This window comes from Maniola jurtina, chromosome 4, assembly GCF_905333055.1.
Source record: "Maniola jurtina chromosome 4, ilManJurt1.1, whole genome shotgun sequence".
NCBI classification, from domain to species: domain Eukaryota; kingdom Metazoa; phylum Arthropoda; class Insecta; order Lepidoptera; family Nymphalidae; genus Maniola; species Maniola jurtina.
The window spans coordinates 14,413,692-14,439,642 of record NC_060032.1 but is presented as its reverse complement, the minus strand read 5'-3'; the positions used below and the strand labels follow the sequence as shown (position 1 = coordinate 14,439,642).

At 35.9% G+C, this 25,951-nt stretch overlaps 3 protein-coding genes and 1 long non-coding RNA gene across 7 annotated transcripts; 2 read left to right on the top strand and 2 right to left on the bottom strand.

Annotated features, from left to right (window-relative positions):
* Positions 1–4,603: 4,603 nt before the first annotated feature.
* On the bottom strand, positions 4,604–14,970 carry LOC123864135 (60 kDa SS-A/Ro ribonucleoprotein-like). The gene is made up of 12 exons (XM_045904403.1): positions 14,886–14,970; positions 14,267–14,515; positions 13,798–13,972; positions 12,532–12,690; positions 11,713–11,924; positions 10,165–10,370; positions 8,443–8,579; positions 7,436–7,567; positions 6,817–6,990; positions 5,986–6,119; positions 5,358–5,608; positions 4,604–4,856 (listed from the first exon to the last, which is right to left on the bottom strand). The coding sequence occupies exons 2-12, from the start codon at positions 14,474–14,476 to the stop codon at positions 4,721–4,723; spliced, it is 1,926 nt and encodes a 641-aa protein (XP_045760359.1). The 5' UTR covers positions 14,477–14,515; positions 14,886–14,970; the 3' UTR covers positions 4,604–4,720.
* LOC123864188 lies at positions 7,381–25,110 on the top strand. Its single transcript, XR_006795718.1, has 4 exons — positions 7,381–7,393; positions 13,995–14,006; positions 14,960–14,961; positions 24,951–25,110. It is a non-coding gene; the product is annotated as an uncharacterized LOC123864188 (long non-coding RNA).
* On the top strand, positions 17,942–18,922 carry LOC123864170 (coiled-coil domain-containing protein 28A). The gene has a single exon (XM_045904457.1). It carries the CDS (start codon positions 18,178–18,180, stop codon positions 18,769–18,771), a length of 594 nt encoding a protein of 197 aa, XP_045760413.1. The 5' UTR covers positions 17,942–18,177; the 3' UTR covers positions 18,772–18,922.
* Positions 21,219–24,464, bottom strand: LOC123864128 (uncharacterized protein DDB_G0292186-like). 4 transcript variants are annotated; one of them, XM_045904384.1, is made up of 2 exons: positions 22,248–24,464; positions 21,219–22,196 (listed from the first exon to the last, which is right to left on the bottom strand). In XM_045904384.1, the coding sequence occupies exons 1-2, from the start codon at positions 24,108–24,110 to the stop codon at positions 21,855–21,857; spliced, it is 2,205 nt and encodes a 734-aa protein (XP_045760340.1). In that variant the 5' UTR covers positions 24,111–24,464; the 3' UTR covers positions 21,219–21,854. The 4 variants fall into 4 exon arrangements, with proteins under 4 accessions (XP_045760340.1, XP_045760342.1, XP_045760343.1 ...); XM_045904386.1 differs by having other exon boundaries at positions 21,219–22,381; positions 22,433–24,464; XM_045904387.1 differs by having other exon boundaries at positions 21,219–23,039; positions 23,110–23,214.
* Positions 25,111–25,951: the final 841 nt, after the last annotated feature.

Genomic DNA, 25,951 nt, shown 5'->3' with positions numbered 1-25,951 from the left:
TATTACTACGAACAGTGAGAACGTGGTACATGCTTACAGTTTAACAAAAATAAATGAATACGAGACCAGTACCTCTACTCGAGTTTCGAGTAAGCGAAATTAGTATGTTTATCTATACTAATAAATAAAATTGGAGTGTCTGTCTGTAATTTCGAAATAACTACCTCATATTAAGCTCATATGGTTATTTGAACGATACCGACACTGAATCACACGTTTTTAAAATTTTTGTCTGTCTGTCTATCTGTCTGTTTGAAAAGGCTAATCTTCGGAACGGCTGGACCGATTTTGACGGGGTTTTCACAGACAAGTAGAGGATTGATCAGGGAGTAACATAGGCTACTTTTTTAACCGACTTTCAAAAAGGGAGTTGTGTTTTTCTTCCTATGTACACGGAAATCTCCGAGATTTCTGAACCGATTTGCGTAATTTTTTTTTTAATCGATAGAGGAACTTTGTGACAACTTTTCCACGGGATTTCAGACCCTAAATCCACGTGGGCGAAGCTGCGGGCATCAGCTAGTGTTCAATAAAACCAATGGGCAGTTTGTTGTCGAATTTATAAAGTTTTCTGGTATATTCGCTTTCCCACGCTCGAATACAAAATGAATCAAATAAATGTTGTTTACTGACAAGATGAAGTTGAAAACTAAAACCCGACTGCGATCATCGTGAACACTGAAATATTGGAGTAAAATTGTTTGTCTGTCGTTTGGTGTACTTTAATGTTGTTATACATTTATACCTGAGAATTCAGAATTTACTCCTCTTTCATTTGACACCCCAATCGATACAATAGCAAAAAATTTTTTTTGGAGACCCCACTTTTTTTGATTTAACATCCGCTACATCATTTTTTTTTGTATAAAATATAGCCTATGTCACCTAGGCCTTTACAACGAATCAACTGACACCTCATTCATCAAAATCGGCCTAGTAGTTTAGACGCTACAGTGGAACACACAGAATCTGGATACAAACATACATACATAGACTGCTATAATCATTATCCTTCCTTTTGGCTTTGCCGCAGTCGGGTAAAAAGCCCGCAATTAGGGTAGATACTGGACGCGCTAAGTTTATTAGTACTATTTCAATCTAAGTTAATTTCAACATCAGTACAGTACTACCATTTTTATAAGTTACGCCGATGCACCTGCGCAGAAATCTTATTTTTGAATGGCGCTAAAATATATCTGCTAATCTTAGCGCGCATCTGTTCGCTACTGGACTGTATGTGCGCTATGTTTTGTATGAGATGCATGACTCTCTGTTGTTCTTGTGTTTAAAATGTTATTGTCAAACAATAAGGCCTGTATTTCATTTGTGTACAATTCGGTTTTAATCGCTGTTAGGTTGCGCTTTTCTGCGCAGACGAATTTTGCCGATGCGACTTATAACAGTGATAGTACTGTACTTAAGCTTACGTTTACGAAACCTAAGCATGTATCACGTTTCATTTAGTCTATATTAAGGAAGATATTATGCTATCAATTATTACATTTCTTACAAACAAATAAATGTCTGCAAGCCAGTACTTTTACAATAATATTAAAAATGCATTAGTTTACTTTGGCAAATAGGAAATATTAACGCACTAACCACGCACCATTTTGATATTATGCTTTAAAACAGTTATAAATATTTTTTAATAACCCATTAACTCTAATAACAAAGTACTGGCATACAAACATTATTATTCCGAAGTTCTATTTAATTGAAATACAAACTTTTAAATACATTAAAAAATAAAGGTAATTTCGTCTTTTGTCACCGAATTCACTCGTTATTGTATTACTGAACACATTTACCTGTGAGAACAATGAGCGTCAGGTGCCAAATTTTTGAATGACCAAAAAGACCCTGTTACTAATTAACAAGCTCCATAAAATAAGCCTTCAATAAAAATCCTAACCTTAGGAGTGCTTGTTTTCATTAAAATAATTACAATATTTATTTAATGAAAATTGATCATTTTAATAATACAATTAAAAATGCATTGATTTGTGAAGACTTCCATATTAAACACCGATTCAGTCTTTGGTTTGTTGGGTCCTACTATTTTCTCATGTAAAATAACATTCTCTTGAATCAATTGTATACCACTAAGGTTAGGATCAAGATTAAATACCTAAAAACTACACTATATTCTTATCTTATAAGAACAAGAATTATTATGCTCATAGAAGCCCAATAAGCGCAATTCTAAAAAGATACAATAAACCGTAAACGAAACTATTGTTATAATATTCATTTTCTAAGTAACGTTCGATTTGATGCCAAAATAAAAAATTGACATCGCCACAACAGCTTAAGTTGGTTAAACCTGCAGCCAGCAAAAATAACTTTTTATAGGTCTAATACCTCAAGCGATTACAGCTAACTAGAATAATATAATCATAATTAACAAGACTCTCCCGACACAAAGGGCCCATATAGAGATCTAAGAGACTACCAGAACTGATAAACACGTTTTTTTTCACGCAATACGATTTTCTTTATTAATGGTCTAATTTTTCTATGTTCAGAATGTTAGGCAACCATTTCTTAAGTAATTAACTATTAATTAGGTATATTATGCTTATATTATGCTTTTTAGATTATAAAAAATATATAATAATCTATCGTTAAGTTACTACTATGTTACTGAAAAAGTTTTAAAAATTATAGGTACGAATTTGCAATTTTATTGGAGGAGAACATTGTATTAGTAATGTGTAAAAAGCATTCCTAATATTTTGTCTCTAAATTTTTCAAAGTAAGAATATTGAAGTACATAAAATAAAAAAAAAGGTTGGAATAAAACCTAACATTCTGTAAAACCCGTTTTCTAATAAAAAAAAATTGTTACACTGTGACCGAACCACTCAAAGTACGAAATAACTCCATTTTTTCAGTCCATTATAAAAAGAAATTGTAGCATCCAAACTTTCATCTTTTAAATATTTCACTTTGCAGCAAAAGCTAATTTCGAATTTTTATAACACACACTTCTTACTTCAACAATTATATTTTTAGCCGGGTTCGGAACACATAGTGGTGTTTAATAAAAGAATTGAATACTGAGGTAAGGGAGTTAATAACTATTACATACATATTAATAATATACAAGATTGATTGATATTTTCTCTCACATCACCCGCTATATACAAACATGTATCATATTGAAAAGGTTAGATAGATCTTTCGCCTGATACTGAATAGTATAGTTCCTTAGTTGCTCAGAATACAATTTGTATATAGTAAGTAGGTAAGAAGGTTCACTATAATATTTCCAAACGACACATAGGACCGCGCAATGCAAAACAGCATTAAAAAGGGATAAGATGGATATTATGCAGATTAAACGCATTTAGTGCGTACTTTTTGAGAACGCATACGCACGCACGCCATATTTGCTTCAGGTGTCAACTGTCTTAAAGTACGATTTTAGTTCTTAATCTAATTTATTTTTATGCCGATTAACGGGAATTAAAATTGACATCGTTGCAAGTGGTCTTCATGTTGACACTTTTTGACAGATGCCCATCACTAACATTGAGTACTGAGAACACTCAGTGCTGCTACCAGAACCAAAATGGCGAAAACAGTTCGGCAATCGCAGGTCCAGCGCATATTGATAGAGATCAGCGACCGTAATGCAATTATTTTTAGCTTTTCTTCGAAGAGTCCAGTAAGATACTGAATAAGCTTGCTGCTGTACCAATTCTATCTCCTATCATTTTCAGTAAAGAACAAAGTGAAAAGGATAGCACTATGTTAAGACCTGTCGATTTAGTTTTAAGAGATTGTGTACAACAGCTGGTCAATTGCGGATAATCTGCATCAATCATTATTACAATCTTAATTTGGTGTGATTGGCTGATTTATAGTATTATTGTTTGCATTGTAACCAATAGTGTGCGAACATCAACCAATCATAGATCGATTGCGATCGTGACATTGTAGTTGTCATTTTACCGTAATCGACCACCTGAATTAGTATCAATGTTAGATGTGTATAAAAGGTTTTGGACACGATCCTATGTATAAGATGGAGAACTTAAGCTGAGATTTATAGAGCGCACTTTGTCTTTGCTCAGACTTACGACACTCTTAAAACGAGACAGCGTTATATCACTGGCATAAATCTATCTCATTTTTAACCCCCGACCCAAAAAGAGGGTGTTATAAGTTTGACGCGTGTATCTATGTATCTGTCTGTGGCATCGTAGCTCTTAAACGAATGAATCGATTTTAATTTTGTTTTTTTTTGTTTGAAAGGTGGCTTGATCAAGAGTGTTCTTAGCTCTAATCGAAGAAAATCGGTTCAGCCGTTTGAAACTTATCAGCTCTTTTCTAGTTTTCTTATAGAGGTTTTTGTCGGGGGTTTTTAAATTTTGAGTTATAACTGAAGCTTAAGTTTGAGCAGACTTCGCCTGTGTTGGTGTTGGCTGGCGGGCGTGCTCTGCCTTTTTGGAGTGTTTTTTTTTTTTGTTAAAACTGACTTGAAAGCGCTCTAAAGGGGTGCCGTGCGTATGTCGGCGAGTACCGGCACAGACGGGGTCCATACTTGTATATTTTAACTAACTTGTTACAAATAACTACAAACTTGACATTGGCTAATTTTTGTAAAGCCTGAAGAGAGAGAGAAAAAAAAAAAAAAAGTTTGAGCAAAGTCAAAGTACGCTCTACAGATTTCAACCTTAGACGTTATAGTGAACAACTAAAGAGGCGGGAATTACTCGAACTGGCCAAGCGCGAACGCGTCAATAAGCTTGGGAACGTGCTCGTCGATGCCGACGATGTCTAGCACGCCCTCGTGGCTGCCGTCCGTGGTCGCCACGCGGTGCGACGCCAGAGACATCACGATCAGCCTGCAATCAAACCAATTACCATTTCACTCGGATCTCAGCACTTCACCAAGATTTTTTAAAATTCTGATACAAGTTAACCCTTGACTGCGATCACCAGCAAGCTGGACATGCGCCCACGAGAAAATTTTTTCTACGCATTTACTCGTGTGAGAAAATGAGTACACAAAATTTTCTCGTGGGGCGCATGTTAATTTAGGTGATAAGTGATGATGCAGTCCAAGGTGGAAGAGGTTTAACCTAGTAATTTCAATATACCCTGATCTGCGAAGTATCGTACCGAAACTTAAGGTTCTGTTTCTCCTGACTAATTTCGGCTATGCCAGCTAATCTCATTGGTATATCAGTCAAAAAAATTAGAGTGTACAAGTGCGTAGGTACTCAAACACAGGTTTATTGCTTCCTTTCTTACTCTCAATCAAATTGATCTCAGGAGAGATCAAGTGCAGAACTCTCTCTCTCTCAGTTACTCTTTTGGGACCCATAAACTGAAGTGTCACTTACTTAGCTTTACGCACAGCCTTGGCCCTATATCGCTCGAGCGCCCTCACGGGGCAGTGGTCGACCAGCTCAGAAGTGGGAGGCGGCGGAGGGCCGTATCGACCCCCCGAGCCTCGGCCGCCGCGCGCTGATGCTTCCAGCTCCGTGTAGCGAGTGGTGCGGTCCACCATGTTGATGAAGACGTCAAACTTCTGGTTAGTCTTTGAGGCCCATTCGATTGGCGCGTCGAGCTGAACTCGGCCCAAGTTCGCTTTCTGAATGTAAAACAAGGATAACTATATAATGAAACCTGTTGTGAATATAACATTGTTTAACAAGGAGATCGTAGACACTGATGAATGACAGCTACAAGGTCACGATTGCAATCACCTCCAATTGGTTGACGCTCGCTCACTATTAGCTACAATGCATTGTTGCAACAAGAATAGCATTTTAGCCAATAACAACAATTGCGATTGTAATAATAAAAAGTGTTGCAGGTTTTACAGAATCGAGCTACAGAGTTTTAGGCAGTGACAGTGATGTGACTTTTTTTGTTGACATAAACCAAACTTTAAGAATAGAAAAACACTAACGGACAATACGTATTATTGCTTCATTCATACACAAAATAAAATCTGGACTGACTTACCCTTAGAACGAACTCAGCCTCGTCAATGTTGCTGAAGTTCCGTTCGATGGAGACCAGCTGCACCCCCTCTTCAGTGAACACCGCTAGCTTCGCGTCCTTCTCGCGTTTCAGCAACTGCATTGCTATTATTATCGCTGCAAAATACATTGTAGCTTAGCTGTCAAATATTATACTGAACTAGCTTTGGCACGTAACTTTGTCCGTTGTGTCAGTTTTCTGAAAACCTCTTTGGCTAAAAGTTTTCTGTCTAAATTCAGTAAATCCAAAAAATCAATATATTTCATGTAGGACAGCTACGTCTGTGACTTTACCACCGGTTTGGAATGCAGATTCTACTGAGGAGAAAATACACCAATAAAATACATACTTTATTGCTTGATGTTAAGATTTTAATTAGAAGAACAAAGAGAAACTCGTGTTATCTCGCTAATAATTCGCACGTTCAAAACATGGCGCAAATTCAAGAACTAATAGCAGACGACGCGATTGCGATTGGCTGAGATATTTTAACGCCATTCAAAAATAATATTTCTGCGCATGTACATCGGCGTAACTTATAAATGAGGTAGCACTATTAACGTTGAAATTAACTTAGATTGAAAAGTACTAAGTCAAATAAACTTAGCGCGTCCAGTACCCTAATTATGGGAGTTTCAGTAAACAAAACCCTACCTATTTGATGCAGTTTGTGTACAAGTATGGGAAAATGAACATATAGCAACTCCTCCAGCAGAAAACTACAACTACAACAACAAACTTAAGTGATTCAAGAATAAGATTCCTGCGCAAGTCAATCGGCTTATCTTATAAAAGTGGTAGTACTCTACTTACCGGCATGACCGGGTGTGACGTTCTTGTTGTAAAAGCACTCTGCGACTAAGTGTTTCTTGCTGGTTGCTGGCTTGGTTTCAGTTTCCTCAGCATCATCGGTCTCACTGGGCGCGGGCTTCGTCTTCGCTTTCTTACTCTTCTTCTTCACTGCATAGCTTTTACAAAAATGGCGACCTACAAGAGACAATATTGTTACTAAGATTGGTGACATACTATGTGCATAAAACGTCGCGCATAAAATGCTGGAAAAGGACTAAAATTGGATCGCAGTCACAAATTATACAGAAATATATACATACATAGACTGTTAAAATCATATCATACTTTGGCTTTGCCTTACATCATGATTATTAAATGATAGACGTCCACTGCTGGACAAAGGTCTCTTGTAAGAACTTCCACTCACCACAGTCTTTTGCCGCCTGAATCTCCCTTGACCTTGGGCCAACACCGCGGGACTGGGCGGCTGATCAATATCTATACTTTTTTTATTGCTGTCACTTTTTGGCAAGAGCATAATATGGTTGCCAAAAAGAGACAGCAATAAAAACTTAAATATAACTAAATCAGTTCAAGCGTCCTTGTGCAAGTGGGCCTTAACAATGTTAGAAATACTGACCTTTAAACATATGGTGTCTCATGTCCAGAGTGATGAGGTAGCGCAGATTGGTTGGTGGTGTGAGGAGCCAAGTGTGGTCAATCAGCTTGTTCAAAGCGGCCAGCACCGCGGGACTGGGCGCATAATCGATACCTGTAATAGATTTTTTATAATATTTACAACCAGCAGATATTCGGCGTGTGCTACTACGATAAAAAATGAATGTGCCTAATGCATTGTTTTAGTGGCATCCATCTTCGCATTTATGACTTTCTAATAAAAAACCGGGTTGTCACTTATCGGTTGGAAGGTTTCAAAGTATATAGCAGACTTAGGTAGAATCATTTTTTGTGTTCTATATATTTTTTCCATTCCATACCATCGGCCTGTATGCACAACATACAACTAGACAAAGGCCTATCTAAGAGCGCGCCACCTAACACGGTCCTCCACCTTCCTCATCCACACGCTCCCCGCCACCTTCTTCAGGTCATCGGTCAGAGGTCGTCCCACGTTGCACTTACCGGTACGCGGTCTCCACGCGGTTCATATATGTATTAGGATAATATAATTTTTGCACGACAAAACATTCTGAATTACAAAAAAATCGGCGATTTACACGACAGGCAAACTAGAAATCGTAATAGGCTTGCGACTACTACGATCCGCGTCAGGAAAGTCATTTGTGAAAATGACTAATATTTTATGAAAAATTTCACAGTAAATTTTGGACTGTCGATTCTAGGTCAATGGAAATTACCCTATAGCTTATGATTCCCTTGACAAACACACACACAGACAGACAATGAAATGATCCTATTAGAGTTCCTACTTTCCTATTGATTACTTATCCCAATGTTTCAGTTCCTTAGGATAACGCTTGGTCACATTCCATTCCGAGCTCTCGGTGTTCGAGTTGTATGTTTGGCGTGCGACGTCGCGTTTGCCTCTCCAGAGCCACTTTGCTTTTATCATGTGCCAAAAGGCTTTCCTTCGGCCTTTGTATGAAACCCTAATATCCTACTAACCCCAATGTTTCAGTTCTTTAGGATGACGCTTGACCACATTCCACTCCCAGCTATCGGTGTCAGAGTCGTATGTTTGACGCGCGCGACGTCGGATTTGTCTCTCCATGGCCACCTTGACTTTATCGTGTGTCGCTGGTCTGTAAATAGCATAAACTGTCATTCTCATCGTCATTAACTCATTTGTAATATTATGAATTCAAAAGTGTGTTTGTTTGTTGGTTTGCCCATCAATCACTCGCAATGAATCGACGTGATTTTTATTGCATAAGTATAATTAAGGAGACCTGGGGAGTGACATAGGCTACTTTTTATCCCAGAGAATCAAAAATTTCCCACTGTATTTTTAAAAATATAAATATCCACGTCGACGAAGTTGTGGGCATCAAATCGTTAGTACGAGTATATCACACTAATATTATAAAGGCGAAAGTTTGTATGTGTGTGTGTGTGTGTGTGTGCGTGTGTATGTTTGTTACTCCTTCACGCAAAAACTACTGGACGGATTTGGCTGAAATTCGGAATGGAGATAGATAATATCCTGGATTAGCACATAGGCTACTTTTTATCCCGGAAAACCAAAGAGTTCCCACGGGATTTCAAAAAACCTAAATCCACGCGGACGAAGTCGCGGGCGTCAGCTAGTAGAAGATAATGGTGACAGACTTACTGACTGATCTATCAACACACAGCTTAGACTATTGGATGGATCAGGCTGAAGTTTGGCATGCAGATGGCTATTATGATGTAGACTTCCAGTGAGAAAGGATTTTTGATTTAACCCATAAAAGAGTAAAGTAGGGGTTTGAAATTTGTATAGTCAACGCGTATGAAGTCGCGGGCTTAAACTAGTTAGTAGATAAAGTTAATTAGAAACTTTAATTTTAATCACGAAATCATTAAGACATAATTTATCATTTTTGCTAGTAACTTGTTTAAGATATGAGATAAAAATTCAACATTAATTGGATGGCCTAGTTTCTAGTAATAAACTAAGCTGATTCCTAGTTCTATGGTCCAATGCATCTAACGCTCCGGCTACACGCTCCGTCTTGCATGCGTAGTTAAAACTGCACAGGCAAGACCGAGAACTGCGCAGTCCAATCTTTAGCATCTTTTAGAACTGCGCAAATACGGTCTTGCCGTCCACACGCACGCACTTAACTGCGCAAACTGGCTTGCGCAGGTAAGCTCTCAGGTAAGACGGAGCGTGTAGCCGAAGCTGAAAAGATGGGAAATAAAGATTCTTAATATCTGCAAGTGTTATTTATAGCAATCACACGTATATTATAAAAGCGAAAGTTTGTATATGTATGTGTATGTTTGTTACTCTTTCACACAAAAACTACTGGATGGATTTGGCTGTTTGGAATGGAGGTAGATTAACGACGCGGCAGCGGTTGCTCGGATAGGGCCCTACTGCACCTATCCGCGCAACGTTCGTTGACCTTTGGCGTCAGTCAGATGTTTTATTTGCATAACTTTTAAAAATACAGATTTTTTAAAGTTAGCCCGAAAACGCGTCGGCGGTACCTCTGGTGCTGCAAATGTTCATGGGCGGCGGTAATCACTTAACATTAGGTGACCCGCCTGCTCTTTTGCTCGCTATCTTCCTATTTTATTATAATAACAAAAAAAAAAACAGTACTATCTTGTTTTTGCTAGTGTTCTAATAGTACCTTGTATTACACTCTCAACATTGATTAAGAATTAGATTAAAGATACCTGCTCTTCTTCTTATAGTTGCATAGAGTGATGTACACCTCGATCGGAGTGACTTTCGATTTCTTGATGATGTCCTGATTACTCAATAGGGAGACCAAAATCGCAGTTGTCTCAGAATCATTGGTGAGGAAACCCATATTGTGAATACGTTGGATGTAGTACAGCACTTGACTCAATGATAACTGCGGCAAAACTGCATTCCAGACCTGGAGAATACATTTTGTGTCAATATTGACAGGCGTCAATATTAGACTTGTCAATATTAGACTAGATATTGTAAAGGTACAAAAGTTTAAAAAATCCATTAAAAGTATGCTCCTGGCAAAAGCATATTACACAATCGAAGATTATGTAAATGATAAAAAAGCACGGATTTGACTCGCTCCAGCAATGCGCGGGGCTGCAATTGCTTATATAGTATGGAATATCATTGTAAATTGAACAATTGAAAAGAGCAACCGCCGGCTTTCTTGCTGGTTCTTCTCGGTAGGAACGGCATTCCGAACCAGTGTTATTTGACGATTCAAAAGCACTTGTAAATGTTTACTTGAATAAAAATCTATTCTATTCTATTCTATAAAGATGTAGAAATAATGTCTAAATAGCATTTAGATATAGTTTTAAGTATTACGATAATATAGTCTAGACCTACGAGAGCCACATGGTCGCATTAGTGACCCAGCTCTCTAAATGAGAGTAAAAAATAAAATAAAAAGTTTGTGTGTGTGTGTGTTACTCTTTCACGTAAAAACTACCAGTCGGATTCAGCTGAAATTTGGAATGGAGATAGATTTTACCCTGGACTAACACATAGGTTACTTTTTATCCCAGAAAATCAGTGAGTTCCCACGGGGTTTTTAAGAACCTATATCACAGCGAACGAAGTCGCGGGCATTAGCTAGTCATACAACAGATTTAATACACGCGTATTTAGCGACTTTTCTGTTGCTTCACACATGTACTTACTATAGTTGGGATAAAGTCCAGCATCATCATCATGATCAACCCATCGCCGGCCCACTACTGAGAATGGGTCTCCTTTCAGAATGAGAAGGGTTTAGGCTATAGTCCACTACGCTAGCCAAGTGCAGATTGGCAGACTTCACACACTTTAGAGAACATTATGTTTTCCTTCACCGTTAAAGCAAGTGATATTTATTTTCTTAAAATGCACATAGTTCTCGGAAAATTTAGAGTTGCATGTCTGGGATAGAACAAGAAAATGGGTAATTCAATACTGCCCATGATAGCTCGGAACTTCCTCTCTTGCCGCACTGCAGTTCCGTCCTATTTGTGTCGTAAATAAATTTTAGAGTATTCACATCTTTTTCTTACCAATGTAATAAGACAAGGACAAACTATTTAATTTGGAACTGTCAAACCTCGTGACTTTAGGCGCCTATTGTTGTTTGAATAGCTGCACTATGTCTTTAATTTAAAATTCATTTTCCATCCTTTTTTTTACACTTTTAGTTTAGAGAAAAACATCAGAATCTACGCCAATATGTCGCTAAGCCTGGAAATAGGCCTAATATCATTAGTTCCTACTTCTTGTGCAGTGAGGAGATGCCCCGGAACATGATCCAAAGTGAAGTGATTTTGCGCCACCATCAGCGCCGCGACCGCGGGGTCCTCGCAGTGCCGCAGGTCCTCCACTTTCTGGATGTACTCAAATATCTCCTTGGTGCCTTCCGCGTTCCCACATACATTCTTTGCTCGCTTCAATCCAAAAATTGCATACTTGACAACTGCATCTCTTGCTAAAAGTAACAAAATGGCTGAGACATACAGATGGATGGAGTGGAGTAGACAGTGTTACTAACTCTGAATATATGATTTTTGTAAATAAATGATTTTGATTTCTCGTATTCTTCATTTTTCAGAGTTGTGACTCCTTTCCATTATTTATATGGGAGTTTTCTTGAAAATATAATAATAATGGCTGCAAAGTTGAACAATTATTATTTATTATCACTTATTAATTATTAATTATTAGTGACAAATAACCAAGATTCACAACTTAACATGCTCTCAGAGACATGGAGGAAAAGAAAGGGCCATTCAGATACCCGAAGTGAGGTCACACACAGAATGGAAATATAAAATTGTACATACAAATAAACTTCAGACTTCACACACCTTTGAGAACATGGAGAACTCTCAGGCTTGCAGGTTTCCTCATCATGTTTTCCTTCACCGTTAAAGCAAGCGATATTTAATTGCTTAAAACACACATAACTGAAAAGTTAGAGATGCATGCCAGGGATCGAATCCCCGACTTCCGATTAGGAGCCGAACGTTCTAACCACTAAGCTATCGCTGCAGCTAAACGGAAAATAGATATAATGGAAAAATAGAAAAACATACCATGATCATTTTCATCAACTTTCATATGTGATTTTCGAAGCAGAGTCTTATGTGAGCGGCCGTACTTGGCTCTTACTCTGGTCATTTCCTTTGCTAGCTCCATGGGGTCTTTGCTCTTGTACCAGTTCTGGACGTGCTTACACCATCCACGACCGTTTCCTAAATCAAACATTATCATCATCTTAATTATGTCCACTAATCAGTACAGCCCCGCGATTCAGAACACTCTATTTGGTAAGTTATTGTTCCATAGTTTCATCGAAAAATACATTTTGTTGAATCACCCGGTTAGCCACTTCTCAGAAAGAGAAAGATTTGAGCAATAGTCTGCCATATGAGTCTACTGAAGATTCGACCTTTGCGAACATTATGGAGGACTGCCATGCATGCAGGTTTCCTCACAATGTTTTTCTTAACCATTGCAAGCGAAATTATAATTGCTTAAAACACACAACTGTGAAAAGTCACAGATGCGTGCCCAGGATTGAACTTTCAACCTTCCAACATTTTAACCACTAGACTAGCGCCGCTCTAAAACGTTTTGACCACTAGACTAGACTATCGCCCCTCTAAAAAACAGAACTATAATATTCAATGTAATTAATTATTATGGTATGGGAAAACAATCCCGTCAAGTTTGATTGAAGCAGAGTTGAGCATTATTTGAATACATTTTTAGCTAGATAATTATTTGAACAAAAATATCTTATTATTATGACTCCAAAAAATGTTAGTAAAGAACATGTAGTCATTTGAGTAAATGAAATTATTTGCAAATAACTGAATAATTTTGCCCAACTTTGGATACAAGAAGGGATTATTTTGCAGAACTCTATGATATACAAGGAAACGAACAACAAGCTTAACAGATTTTTTAAAATTAGGCACATAGACATCAGCATCCCAGAGATGGACATAGGCTACTTTTGTCCCAGAAAATCTGAGTTCTCATGGAGAAAAGGAAAATTGCAGACTACTAGGAGGTCAAATTCTTCAAAGCCCTTTTGTCATGACCAGCAACTAAGTCATAAAAGATGCTAAACAGATTTTTTTTGTTTTTTTTTCATATTCAGACTAGCGCTTGCCTGCAATCAGATTTGCTAGCAAGTGATGATGCAGCCTAAGAGCAGGCTTGCCTAGAAGTTGCCTATCTTCACGTTTCACATAACTTTTACATTTACACTTAATAATCATATGGATTATATTCCATAGATATCAAGAAGTAGTATCTGATAAATTGCAATACATTAATATCTAACTACTTACCAGTACGCAATAGTCTGGTGAATTTATTAAGTTGCATGATTTCTTCGGGAGTGCTACAAATTTCTGTTGCTGCTTTGTAACTTGCTTCTTTTATGATAAAATCACCAACAAGAATACATTTTACTAAAGCAAAGGCAATGGTCTCAAATCTGGTGTACCAACCATCTTTATAAGCCTACAAAATGAAAACTAATTAGTTAATATGTAGGGTACCGCTCAGCATACATGTTGGACCAAAGTGGAGGGTTTAAAATATTCAATACTCTAGCCCACAACACATATTATTATTTATATAATTCATAGTCTACAATCAGGCAAAATTTAAATTGGATGAGTAATTTTGGAGGTTCCCTCCTACATCCAAACTTTACCTCTTTATGTTATTAAATACCATTGTATGATGCATAGCCTATTAAGTTGTCTAATATAAAACTAATAAATAAAAATTCAAATACTAGTAATACTTTACCTTTACAATAATATTCACGATTTCAACATCATCTGGTTTATTTGCCAGAGCCACATCAATCGCAGTTAGTTTATCAGCTTCAAAATATTTGTGGGATATCCAGCATCCAGGATAGTACTTGGGTATCTCTTTGCCAGTGTGCAGATATCTTGTGAGTTTTCGTAGAGTGAGGTTTCGTATCTTCGTATCGAGGGTTGACGTCGACGTCATCTTAACGAGGTTTGTTGCTCGCCGGCACTAGTGTAGGCTCTGGCGACGCAATTAATACATTCAAAATACGAACAGGCAACTTAATCAGTATACAATCAAAACAGTTAATAAAAATCAAGTCAATTTTTTGTAAAAATAAATGACGTTAAGGCAAATGCATTGTACGAATACGAATAAGTTATGACTTTTTATCGGTACTCGAGCGAAACATGTGCCGCAATTATTGAGGATGTGGCCAGAAAAAAATGGACAATGGAGACAGAATGATTTCAAGAAAATACTTTTCAATAGCACAGTCGAACTGTACATAATGTGCGAAACAGCTTAGGGTGATTTGAAAATGTATATTAAACAAGAAATTAGATTATTCGTAATAATAAAATTTAATACAGAAAATAGTTTTCATTACCTTTGTCGTTTTCTAACTTCAATATTTGACAAGATCACCTCCGGATTCGTGGTCTGTGAAGATCACTAAGAGAGTAGTATATTCTTTGATCACTATACAAAATAAACTTGACAATTGACAACTGACAAGCACGTCAGAGTGAAGTCTGAACCATAGACAATTCTGAAGATCTAGATTAGCCATGAATCACACCATGAATTTATTATGATTCTAGTGGTGCCGCTTCATGCTTGTGGCAAACAACAAACAACAGGCACTGGCATTTGGTAACCCTGTGGACGAGTGATTGCGTGTGCTTGCCAATGGCTGTCGTTCGATCCGATTGGCTGCAAACCAAACCTTAACTGAACACTGTGTATAACTGTTGTAAAAGAAGGTTGGTTGCTAATGAAAGAGATTCAATGTCGACTGGCCGAATATGAAATATTCTTTGAATTATGACAGAGTTGTCATAGTGTTCCTTGTTTTTCTGATTGAATTAATCTCAATATATCTATTTTATATGACAAATCGTCGCTGCGCGTGCGAAACCGCGTAAGAGCAGTTTGTAAATACCGCGTAACAGCAAAACGCGCAAAATTGAAATATCGTGCTGGCCGATTCTAAACGCTTATTGGCTTCTATTAGACTTCACCTGAGTTGAATTATCCAATGAGAAACGTCAGTTTTGCTATCGAAACAATACCGCGGAACAGGAGGAGGCCTGAAGTTGGAAGCAAGTGCGCGTATTTACTACGGCCGGTGAGAAAAATGTGCTGCAGTCAGTGTATGCTCCCGAAAATAATTATTTTGCCGTGATTAACCAACATGTAAGTATGTTTTAAATGTTTATTATTTTTCGTTTATAATGAGCTCATACTAAAATATTTAAATTACATGTAATTCTGTTTTAATTTAATGGTTCTGACCAATGTAAACCCTAACAACTATTTACGTGGTCTTGACATCACTCACATTTATTTGTTTTGTTAAGTTACGCGGTATTGCATTTTACTGAAACTTATAAATAAGTTATAAATAATTCATTTCTTATTTATAGATAAATCCCTTGCATTCTCAAGTAAGTACCCAAATGATGGAGGACCGATAACTTTATTTTGGAAGAAAAAATATATAAAAAAAACGTAAAGGAGATAAAAATAATTGGAAAAGAATGAAAAATAAGAGAAAGAGAATGATGGGAAAAGAGAACATTGGATTTAAAAAAGAGGGCACAAAATTTGTTCAGAACGATCCTAAGCCAGCAAGAATAATGGGGCCAATATTATGTATGTCAACAAAATGCTTCAGTGGCAAAGCTATGTATTGTTCAAAATTAACGGAAGAAGTTCGATCTGAAATATTCAATAACTACTGGAAAATGACTTGGCAAAAAAAATGTACATAATATCTTCAATGGTGGATAAAAAACCTTAATCTAGAAAACTACCTAAATTTAATGATAAAAAGAAAGAGTTTGCCTGAAAACGTTTTTGGATACATTGGGTATAAAAAATGGACAGTTCGCTATTGGCTTGGAGATGGGACAAATAGACATTGTTGCACTTGGCTATGGCTAGGAACGTAGTAATAACTCAGAAGTACTTGGAGAAAGGCCACACGCAGATGGAAGTGGATTCAGTCCACACGGGGATTGAAAGCCGCAATAACAAAGGAAGCCAGAAAAGTACCAAGCCCTTATGAAGTTATTACACCTGATTATACGTTTTTTAAAGATTTTGGTCTTAAAGATTACCAGATTTATGAATCAATAAGACCTGGCTGAGGAGCGGGTGATCACTGTGTGATTGATATAAAAGCACTGAGATATAATCCAGATGGCACCATAGAATATAAACTCCACTTTTCAGATGATTTTGTCCCATTGCCTAGAAGACCAAGGAAGATTACGTGTTTGATTAACAGTACGCCTTCGCTTTATGAATCCAGGTAAACCAATTCCCAAGACAAATTATGATCACCTACAGGAGCTAAAGAGTTTCATACTTTTTATGATAATTTACCTTTCAAATAATTTTAAGTTACTATTTTGACTGTAAAATGCTGTAATTATCAGAATTTAATTAGAATTTAAGAGCAAGTACCAAATAGATTATTGTTGTTATTATAATTACTTGTTTATTAAATATTTAATTGAAAACATTTAAGTACCTGACACAAGAATTGTTGATGAAGGTTTTGTGATTATTATGGAACAACTTAGAAGAAGGTTTATTTTTGTTATTAAAGTTTTATATTCTTATAAAAATATTTTTTGTTTCTTCTAGGTATGTATGTAACTACTTACGCATAATGTTTAAGTAATAATAAATAGTCATTATTTTTTAGTTTTAGATGGTTATTTTGATCTCTTTCATAAGAAGTCTGAACCCTTGTAATAAGATCTGTGTTAAAAATTATGAATAGGTAACTAATAACTTTTTGTAAACTGATTTCCTGATATTTAAGTACATAATATTTATGTTCTATTATATTGTTTTCGACTTTTTTTCTAATAATAAATACAACCCTTTACGAATTGTTTTGTTTCAAAACCGCGTACCTTTGATAAAAGTCTACTTATTTTGTAAAATTAGTCAAAACAAAGCCGCGTAAGTGACTTTACACAAAATCTAAGCCAACTACAAGTAAATTTACGTCATTTTCCAATAAAGAAAGTTATAAACAACTATCTGTTAAGTTCAGTCGGTAATATCAATTGAAATCGCTGAGATATTAAGTTTTTTCTTCCTCCTGTAAAATCATGAAAAAGCAAATACGCGGTCTTTACAAGTTGCTCTTACGCGGATTCGCACGCGCAGCGACGAAATGTGTATTAATTACAATTAAACTTACGCCACTACTCTGCTACATCAACAGGTTATGGGCCCAGCACGCTTCCACTGCGATACTCTACTACACCAACAATAAAAAAATTCTGTAGTGTTTGCCACAAGCATCAAGCGGCTCCATAAGAATGACCAACTTAGCTGGTACAGTAACTACGGGTAACTTTAGAAAGGCATTGTTATTGTTATAAACTGCGTTTGACATTTGGGTCACAGAGTACATTAATTGATTTGGGCTTTGCTAATTGCTTTGGCATGCCAAAAATTGACAAAAATATTGTGAAAGTGAATGAGAAATCTCAAATCAGAGATTTGGTTTGGTTTACCTTTATTTAACATTTGAGTAATTAAATAAAACTTAAGATAAAGAGACACTAATTTCACCTAGACTATTTCTATTAAAAAACTGCAAACAAAGCAGTTTTTGAAACCTGTTAAGCTAGAGAACAAAACCCCCGATCTACATGAGTTTGGATTTGGAGGAAGCTAACGAAACGCAACAGCTAATGCAGAATGAAGGCGAAGAAGAGGAGCAGAAAGTTCTTCAGCCGGCTACTTCACCAGTCACAAGCAATAAAATGTCAAGTGAAGCAGCTAGTCTAACATCAAAAAACCCCCATACATTTACGAGTACTGGTAATAATAGTATCAATGACTCTGCTAAAGTATCGTATGTAAATGAGAGACGGTTGCATCGTGATTTCATGCGCTCTAATAATACTAGGCCTAAGCACATGCCAAAAGAAACACCTGATGTTAAACATATGGAAAAAGCTTTACTAGAATTGCTGAGTGATTTCCATACTGGAAAACTCAGTGCTTTTGGCACTGGGTGCAGCATGGAACAGATGATTAGTATAAGGGACCAACAAGAGCATTTAGCAAGACTTCACTTTAGATTGTACGGAGATGCAGAGAAGCCCACAGAAGATAGCTTTGAAAATTCTGCATCTAAAGATAAAATGGCACAGCTAGTACAAAGTTTAGAGCAGTTGTCTGCATCAATAGAGCTTCTGCAATCAGATGGTGTACCAAATTCAAGTAGTAATAAAGAATAAGTATTAAGTACCTAATTCAAAATAGTAATTTTAATATTCAATCAATGTAGGGATAATTTTAAATACATAATAACTAAAGGTTTTATCAAAATCCAGAGGATGCCAGCGGCTTCGCCCGCCTGGATTTCGGTTTTTTAAATCCCGCAGGAACTCTTTGATTTTCCGGGATAAAAAGTAGCCTATGTCCTTCCCCGGGATGTAGCCCATGTTTGTACCCGGTTCAGCGGTTGGGCTGTGAAAACGTAGCAGACAGACAGACAGACACACTTTCGCATTTATAATATTGGTATGGATATTTTATCAAAAATAAAACCTTTAGTTAATTAATATCAAATCTAATAAAAATATTATGAATTTAACAATAAACTTATTACATATGGAAATTGAAATTTTATTTTGAGACACACCTATAGCAGCCCTAATTTTTGATAGTCTTATAGGACAATATAAATAAAGTCAAAAACAAGTAAATAAGTATTGTTAACTTTTAATGGCACAATTTTTTTATTTACATTAAAGATCTGGTATGTAAGGTAAATAAGTAATAATAATTAATAACTGATAATAAATGAAACATAATATTCTAATAACAAACATAAGTAAGTAAGTAATAATAACATCAATTTTGAAAATAAGGTGCATTGGGGTATTTTCTACAGGAATTTCTATGAGATACTTAATATAACGTCTTTATTTTGGTTGATTATACTAAATAGATATAATCAATTTTTCTAATTAGGTCCATTTATGAGTTACAGCTCTTTTATTAAAAAATATTTTAAAAAACATTATATGAGTACTCTAGTTTTTTAAATTTTAGCATTTGAAAAATTGCGTTATTTTTTCTTTGAATTGGGGTAATTGCTAGGTGTCTTGGGGTATTTCCAAATATCAAAAGTGGTTTTTATTGCACTGACAGAAGGGTAATGTTTGTTTTTCGATTGTATTTATCTCTGAAACAAAATATCATCACTTTTGCTAGTAGTTTTGCTAAACTGTTCTTGTACAGCTTTGGTAATTCGGAATTACCCCAAATCTTATTTATTATGAAGATAATAAATAAGATTATACCCCAGAGGGGTATTTGTGAATGCAAAAACAGAGCTAACACGTTGTGACCCTTTACCGAATTTGTAAAAACCAATTATATATCTTTAAAATAATTCAAGTACATTACATTCTTTCAATTATTTTACCATGATTCCAAGAAAATGATGTTCGGTTATTACAAAGCACCAAAAACGTGGGTAAATCACTTGTTTAAAAAATCGACATAATGCACGTGCGTTTGACACTATGACACACAACATGGTAGGTGGTCGCTTGGAGTGTAAAGTACAATAAAGATATGGCATCTAGCCTGGTGATTCTATCAATATAATAATGCTAATATTGGTAGAAAAAATGAACTTTCGCATTTATCCCAATACACCTTAATTAATTATTTGTGGGCAATTTGCTGACTGATGATTTGAATTTTGGTCATCACTGAATGGAAGCGACCAAGCTCATTTGACATTTATTTTTAATCCATTAAGTTTTGTACGAAAAAATATTTTTATGTCGCTCAGTGAAGCAGAAACTGAAAGACATGTCAAATGAACTTCATCATGGTTTTCATTTAGTGATGATCACTGAGTTAGTGAATAAACATCATAGTGAAGATGGACAGAGATATGTGTTTATCAGACCAATTTATTAGATTATTGATAAATGAGATCAATAATCTGATTGGTCTGCTAAATTTATCTCTGATTGAGTTGTTACAGTTTTATGAAAGCCTTAGCAAATTAACTACCTACCTAGCTGAAGTTAATTCAGCAGGTAAGTATTACCAAAAATGAGAAATGCATAATATTCTCTTTAACTGTCTGTCTTTTTCTAAATATTACTGTCTCTGATAGGTATACAAAAGTTTTATTTCATAAATTCTGCTTAGCTTTGGTAGTAGTAATGACTAATGAGTGTACCAATAAGTAGTTAACATACCTAGGTAGGTACTCGTATTCGTGTGCATAACGTAAACGCATCGTGATATGTGTGCATTCACACAAACAGACAAACAGATTTGTAAATAGAACATCTATACCTACCAAAAGCTTAAATAGTGACAGTCCTACCACGAAAACGTTATGTGCATTTTTAAATTACTTTTACACATGGGATAAACCAGAGTAAAGCATACCAAATTTTTGTGGTAGGTTTTATTCTAAACTTAAACTAGTTAAGGTACATTAACCATATATCACAGTTTTTCTTTAGTAGACATTGAATTACAATTTTAAAAATAAAATCAAATTTTCTACAGAAAAACTTACATGATCTTTTAAATATTATAATTAGAAATTAAAATTGGTAGGTACCTGCATACAAATTTAAATTTCTAATTATAATAAAATTATCCATACCATTATAAATGCGAAAGTGTGTCTGTCTATCTGCTACGTTTTCACGGCCAAATCGCTGAACCAATTTTAATGAAATTTGGTACAGACTTAGGATACATCCAGGGGAACAAAAAAACCGAAATCTACGCGGGCGAAGCCGCGGGCATCGTCTAGTTATTAATAAACAAAGTAAAGTAGCAAAAGAAAATATAACGCCAGAGACATCTACGTGGCGTGTCGTCACGCAGCGATTTCATACATTTAGTATGACTAGAGAGAGACACCACACAAGGCGTAACAACTCAAGACACGCCGCGCCACTATGATGTGTCTTTACTAACCATACAAAATGTATGAAACTGATATTTACGTGTTGTGGTGACACGACACGTAAACATGTTTTCGCCTTAAGCTATTACTAAGGTAGTTTAAGGCGACAATTTTTATTCAGTTAATTTTATATCAACAATTTTTCTAATTAGCTCCAATTATAGTTTAACTCTCTTTACATACTGACAGATATTTTGAGAAACTTAATATATGAGATACTTATAAAGCAGATAGTATTTACAATTGGGGTAATTGCGATGTGTCTTGGGGTATTTCTGAATTTTATCACTAGTATTGGTAGAAAAAATGAACTTTCGCATTTACCCCAATGCACCTTAAAGTAAATTACATGGAACAACCTTCATCTTACACAAAAATCTGATGGTACCCAAGACCAGTCAGTTTCTTCCTACATGTAGGACACCTTTTAGGTTTGGTTTTTAATGCTGTTGATAAGCAAGGCATACAAAATAGATGGCCGCAATTGGTCGATCCTACTCTTTCTCTAGTCAAGTCATCTAAGCAAATAGGACACGTTCCCAGTGATGGTTGACTAGGAGTTTCTACATTGTTATTTACATTAAATAAATTAGTTGTACTTGGATTTATGTTGTTATCAGCTTTACTTTGACTTTTATCTTTATTTCGTCTTTTCCTTTTACTTTGTTTGTTTGGACTTAAACTGTTATTTAGAAAGAGCTCTGGAAAATTTCTTTGAATAGGATTATTTAAACTGTTATTTAGAGAGAGCTCTGGAAAATTTCTTTGAATAGGATTATTTAAACTGTTATTTAGAGAGAGCTCTGGAAAATTTCTTTGAATAGGATTATTTAAACTGTTATTTAGAGAGAGCTCTGGAAAATTTCTTTGAATAGGATTATTTAAACTGTTATTTAGAGAGAGCTCTGGAAAATTTCTTTGAATAGGATTATTTAAACTGTTATTTAGAGAGCATACAGGAAACATTTTTTCACTGCCATGCAAAACTAAAGGCCTAATAGCTCGATTATGGGGACAACTAGTGTTTCCCCGCTTATTAAAAAAGTCTTTAACAATTTTTTCTAATTCGCTAGAAAAAAATTGATTATGTTTTGTAGTCTGGTCAGTGTTTGTTTGGTTATTTTTACTTCCAAATTGCATGCTAGCGACATTTTTAGGTTTATTTGTATTTTCTACTGATCCAGGTCTAGCAACATTAGTTTCTACTAAGTTTACTGAGCTTAAAATGTTGTGTTTGCTATATTTATCAATTATAGATTGATTTTCAGAAATCACATCATCAACATTAGTTAAATCAATTTCAGCAATTATATTCGAATCAAAAGGATTATAATATTTTTGAAGTACTATTGGTGATTTGATTGTTTCTGTTCGGACTTTGTTACTGCGTTTTATGTTCGCATTAGGTGTATCAATGTCTATTATTTCACATATATCATCATCTAATATATTATCAACAATCATATCCAACTTATTAATTCTATTATTCTCACTTTTAACATATGTGCAAGGTTTAGTCTTCACATCCATGTGGTTCACTTCATCATTTATCTCAATGGTTTCACAAGGCTGTTCAATGATTTCAATATCATCATCACTACCACCACTATTTAAAGATGACGTAACATTATTTGTCACTAATTCATGTACTGTGTTTGCTAGAGGACCACTTTCAGATTTCAAAATTTCTTCTCTAGGATTTTTCAAATCTGCACCTATGTTGAATAGACCTTCCTCAATAACGGTAGTTTTACTAAATGTTTCAATTGTATGATTGGTTTCACCATAATTCTTTTTGGACGAAACAAAACTCTCTATAAACTTTTGATCATTTTTTGAAATGGTTTCGCAGTCTTTTGAAGTGCTAGGTACTGGTGAAAATCTATGTATAGGCGAGTTCAGTTCATAGATCATGGTGTCCTCACTATCAGAACCACCAACAATGGGATTATTTTCATTAGATAGTAGTTTTGATGCTATTTCATTTGCTTGAGCATTAAAAATTGACTTTGATAAACTATACGGATTCATATAAAATCCTGGTGTATCACTGCAGCCTTGGTCTTCATCTCCATTCAAAGCATTAGTTTTACTAGTAATGCCATAATCATCACCTTTAAAAACATTACAATTAGGGTTTTCTGGGATCCGTTCACGTTCAGTGCAACCAACTATATAGGGTACTTCTGGTTTTTTATATTTTTTCATTGGTATAATAGGCTGAGGTGCATCTTCGCCATTTAATATTTTTAATATTTCATCAGCATATTTCTTGGCTGTGGTTGGTGTTATTGCCCCATTAGAAACAGGAGTGCTTTTTTCTTCTGGTGCTTTGATATTTGCGGAAGCAGCTGCAGAAGTTGTTTCAGGCATCTCTTCATCGCTCCCATCATACATCTTTTCCAATTCTGATAGAGGTGGCATTGGTTTGCCACATACAAGGCCCAGTCCATTTCTTTTGTCTGTTTTGTCTGAAGCCCGTTTTCCCCTAGCATGAGGTGTCTGCGGACTTGTCTGACTACGTAATAACCGTTGAGATTTGTCAATTCCATTGGATGGGTTTGATTCTTTGGCTTTTTTAGTTCGTTTTGGTTTTGAATCTGGAGACTTTTTACGTTTCATTTTTTTATAATCCTTTTAAGTCGTTAAAGCTCCGAATTGATATATAAAAATTGGAGTGTACCAGTCACATTTCAGGCAGAACGCAGAATTTTATCACTAGCTAGGTACTTGATGCTTTGCACTTGATGATTATAATGTAGGTACAACAAATATTGAGACCATTTCAATCTTTTGTAAATCGCTTGTCATGTTGTTGATCGAAACCAGTCTATGATATTCTACGGTTGTTAAATCTTGTTTTTAATGCTTTAAAATCTTACTTTACGTTAGTTCACCGCCTAAACTGCTAAAAACAAAGAGGAAAACAAAATATATTACTTCAAAACATTGCTTCAAAAGAACCAACTTGACAAATGACAAGTACGACCAGTCGACCATAGAGTAAAGAAAGTTTAAGAATCTATCATGACATGAATCTATTAAAAAAAAGATTATAAAGCCGGCATGCCGGCGCCCGACGCGTGTAGCAAACAACAAACAGCAAGCATTGGCAAACACCACTGATAGCTTGTCTGCTAATAACGCTCCAAAGCCTTGGCAAGCATATGCAAACACCCATCCACACGCTTGCTGTTTACTGTTCGTCACAAGCATGTGGATCCAGCATAAAGCCAACGTCACCAGACGCTTGTGACATAGATATACCTATATTATTGTAATGCTTGTGGCAAACAACAAACAGCAAGAAACGGCAAACACCACAGAGTAATTTTTGTACTTGTACCATTGATTATTAATATATATCTATCTATAATCAAATCAGTGTTTTGTTTTATACACAGTGGCTATGGTTTGACTTGCAGCCAATCGGATCAAACGACAAGTGTTGGCAAGCGTAAGCCTAGAGTCCTTTTCATGAAAGAAGTCCCCCAGACGCAGCGCTGTACTCGCGTGACATAATGTTGCCATTTATGAGTAAAAAAATTACCTATTTTACATTTAGCAATGTAATTTATCAAATAGTTAATACTATTTCCTGCATACTTCGATGAAACAATATAAGCTCAACGACAACATGGCCGTCCTGTCAAATTTAGTTCCAAAAATCACCGCGGGACTTCTTTCATGAAAAGGACTCTAAGCTAAATTATTGTCGTTCGCAAGCATACGCTTTTATGTCTGACGCCAGCTTTATGGTCTCGCCATGTCTATGGTCTCGCCAGTAAATCCATAGTAAAGGTCGCTGTATACGTAACGGGTTTTTTCCTCCTCCTCCCGTCCCGTCCGTGACGATTTCTCGAACTACTATTGGACAACTGGAACACCCCGCCCCGTCCGTTTTCTAGTTGTCCAATAGTACTTCGAGAAATCGTCCCGTCCCGTGCGGGACGGGAAAAAACACGTTACGTATGCAGCGACCTTAAATCAGTAATTTTTATCATTATTATCATGTTCAGATGTGATGTCATAAACATTTGACATAATTATTAGACGTTCTTTGAAGGGCAAGAAGGGTTTCGTACCCAAAGGCTAAAAACGGAGCTCTATTAACAGTCACTCTGCAGTCTGTCTGTCTGTCTGTCTGTCTGTCCCTGTCCATCCATCCGTCTGTCTGTCTGTCCGTATGTCACAGGTCTTTAGCTCGAGACGAAATGAGTTACAAACCTGAAATTTTGGTATTTGATGTAAAACGATGACCCGAACCTAAATATTGAATTAGAAATTCAATTTAATTATTTTTTAGCGGAGCTGAGATAGATGAAAAAGGAGCCGGGAATTTTTTTTTCTTATCCTAGCATAATTGTTGTATGTATCATCCTTGTATCAATGTTTAGTACACATGCATTTTTTTTAATCTTAAAAAATAAGGAGCCATCAAAGGTCAGCTTTAGACCATTTTG

Coding starts and splice junctions, on each gene's coding strand:
- LOC123864128 (XM_045904384.1), bottom strand. CDS start 24,110: ATGAAACGTAAAAAGTCTCCAGATTCAAAACCAAAACGAACTAAAAAA. Junction 22,197..22,247: donor ATAATCCTATTCAAAGAAAT/TTTCCAGAGCTC, acceptor ATTCAAAGAAAT/TTTCCAGAGCTCTTTCTAAA.
- LOC123864135 (XM_045904403.1), bottom strand. CDS start 14,476: ATGACGTCGACGTCAACCCTCGATACGAAGATACGAAACCTCACTCTA. Junction 11,925..12,531: donor AGTTGATGAAAATGATCATG/GTATGTTTTTCT, acceptor TGTTACTTTTAG/CAAGAGATGCAGTTGTCAAG. Junction 6,991..7,435: donor GAGACACCATATGTTTAAAG/GTCAGTATTTCT, acceptor TGTCTCTTGTAG/GTCGCCATTTTTGTAAAAGC.
- LOC123864170 (XM_045904457.1), top strand. CDS start 18,178: ATGAGTTTGGATTTGGAGGAAGCTAACGAAACGCAACAGCTAATGCAG.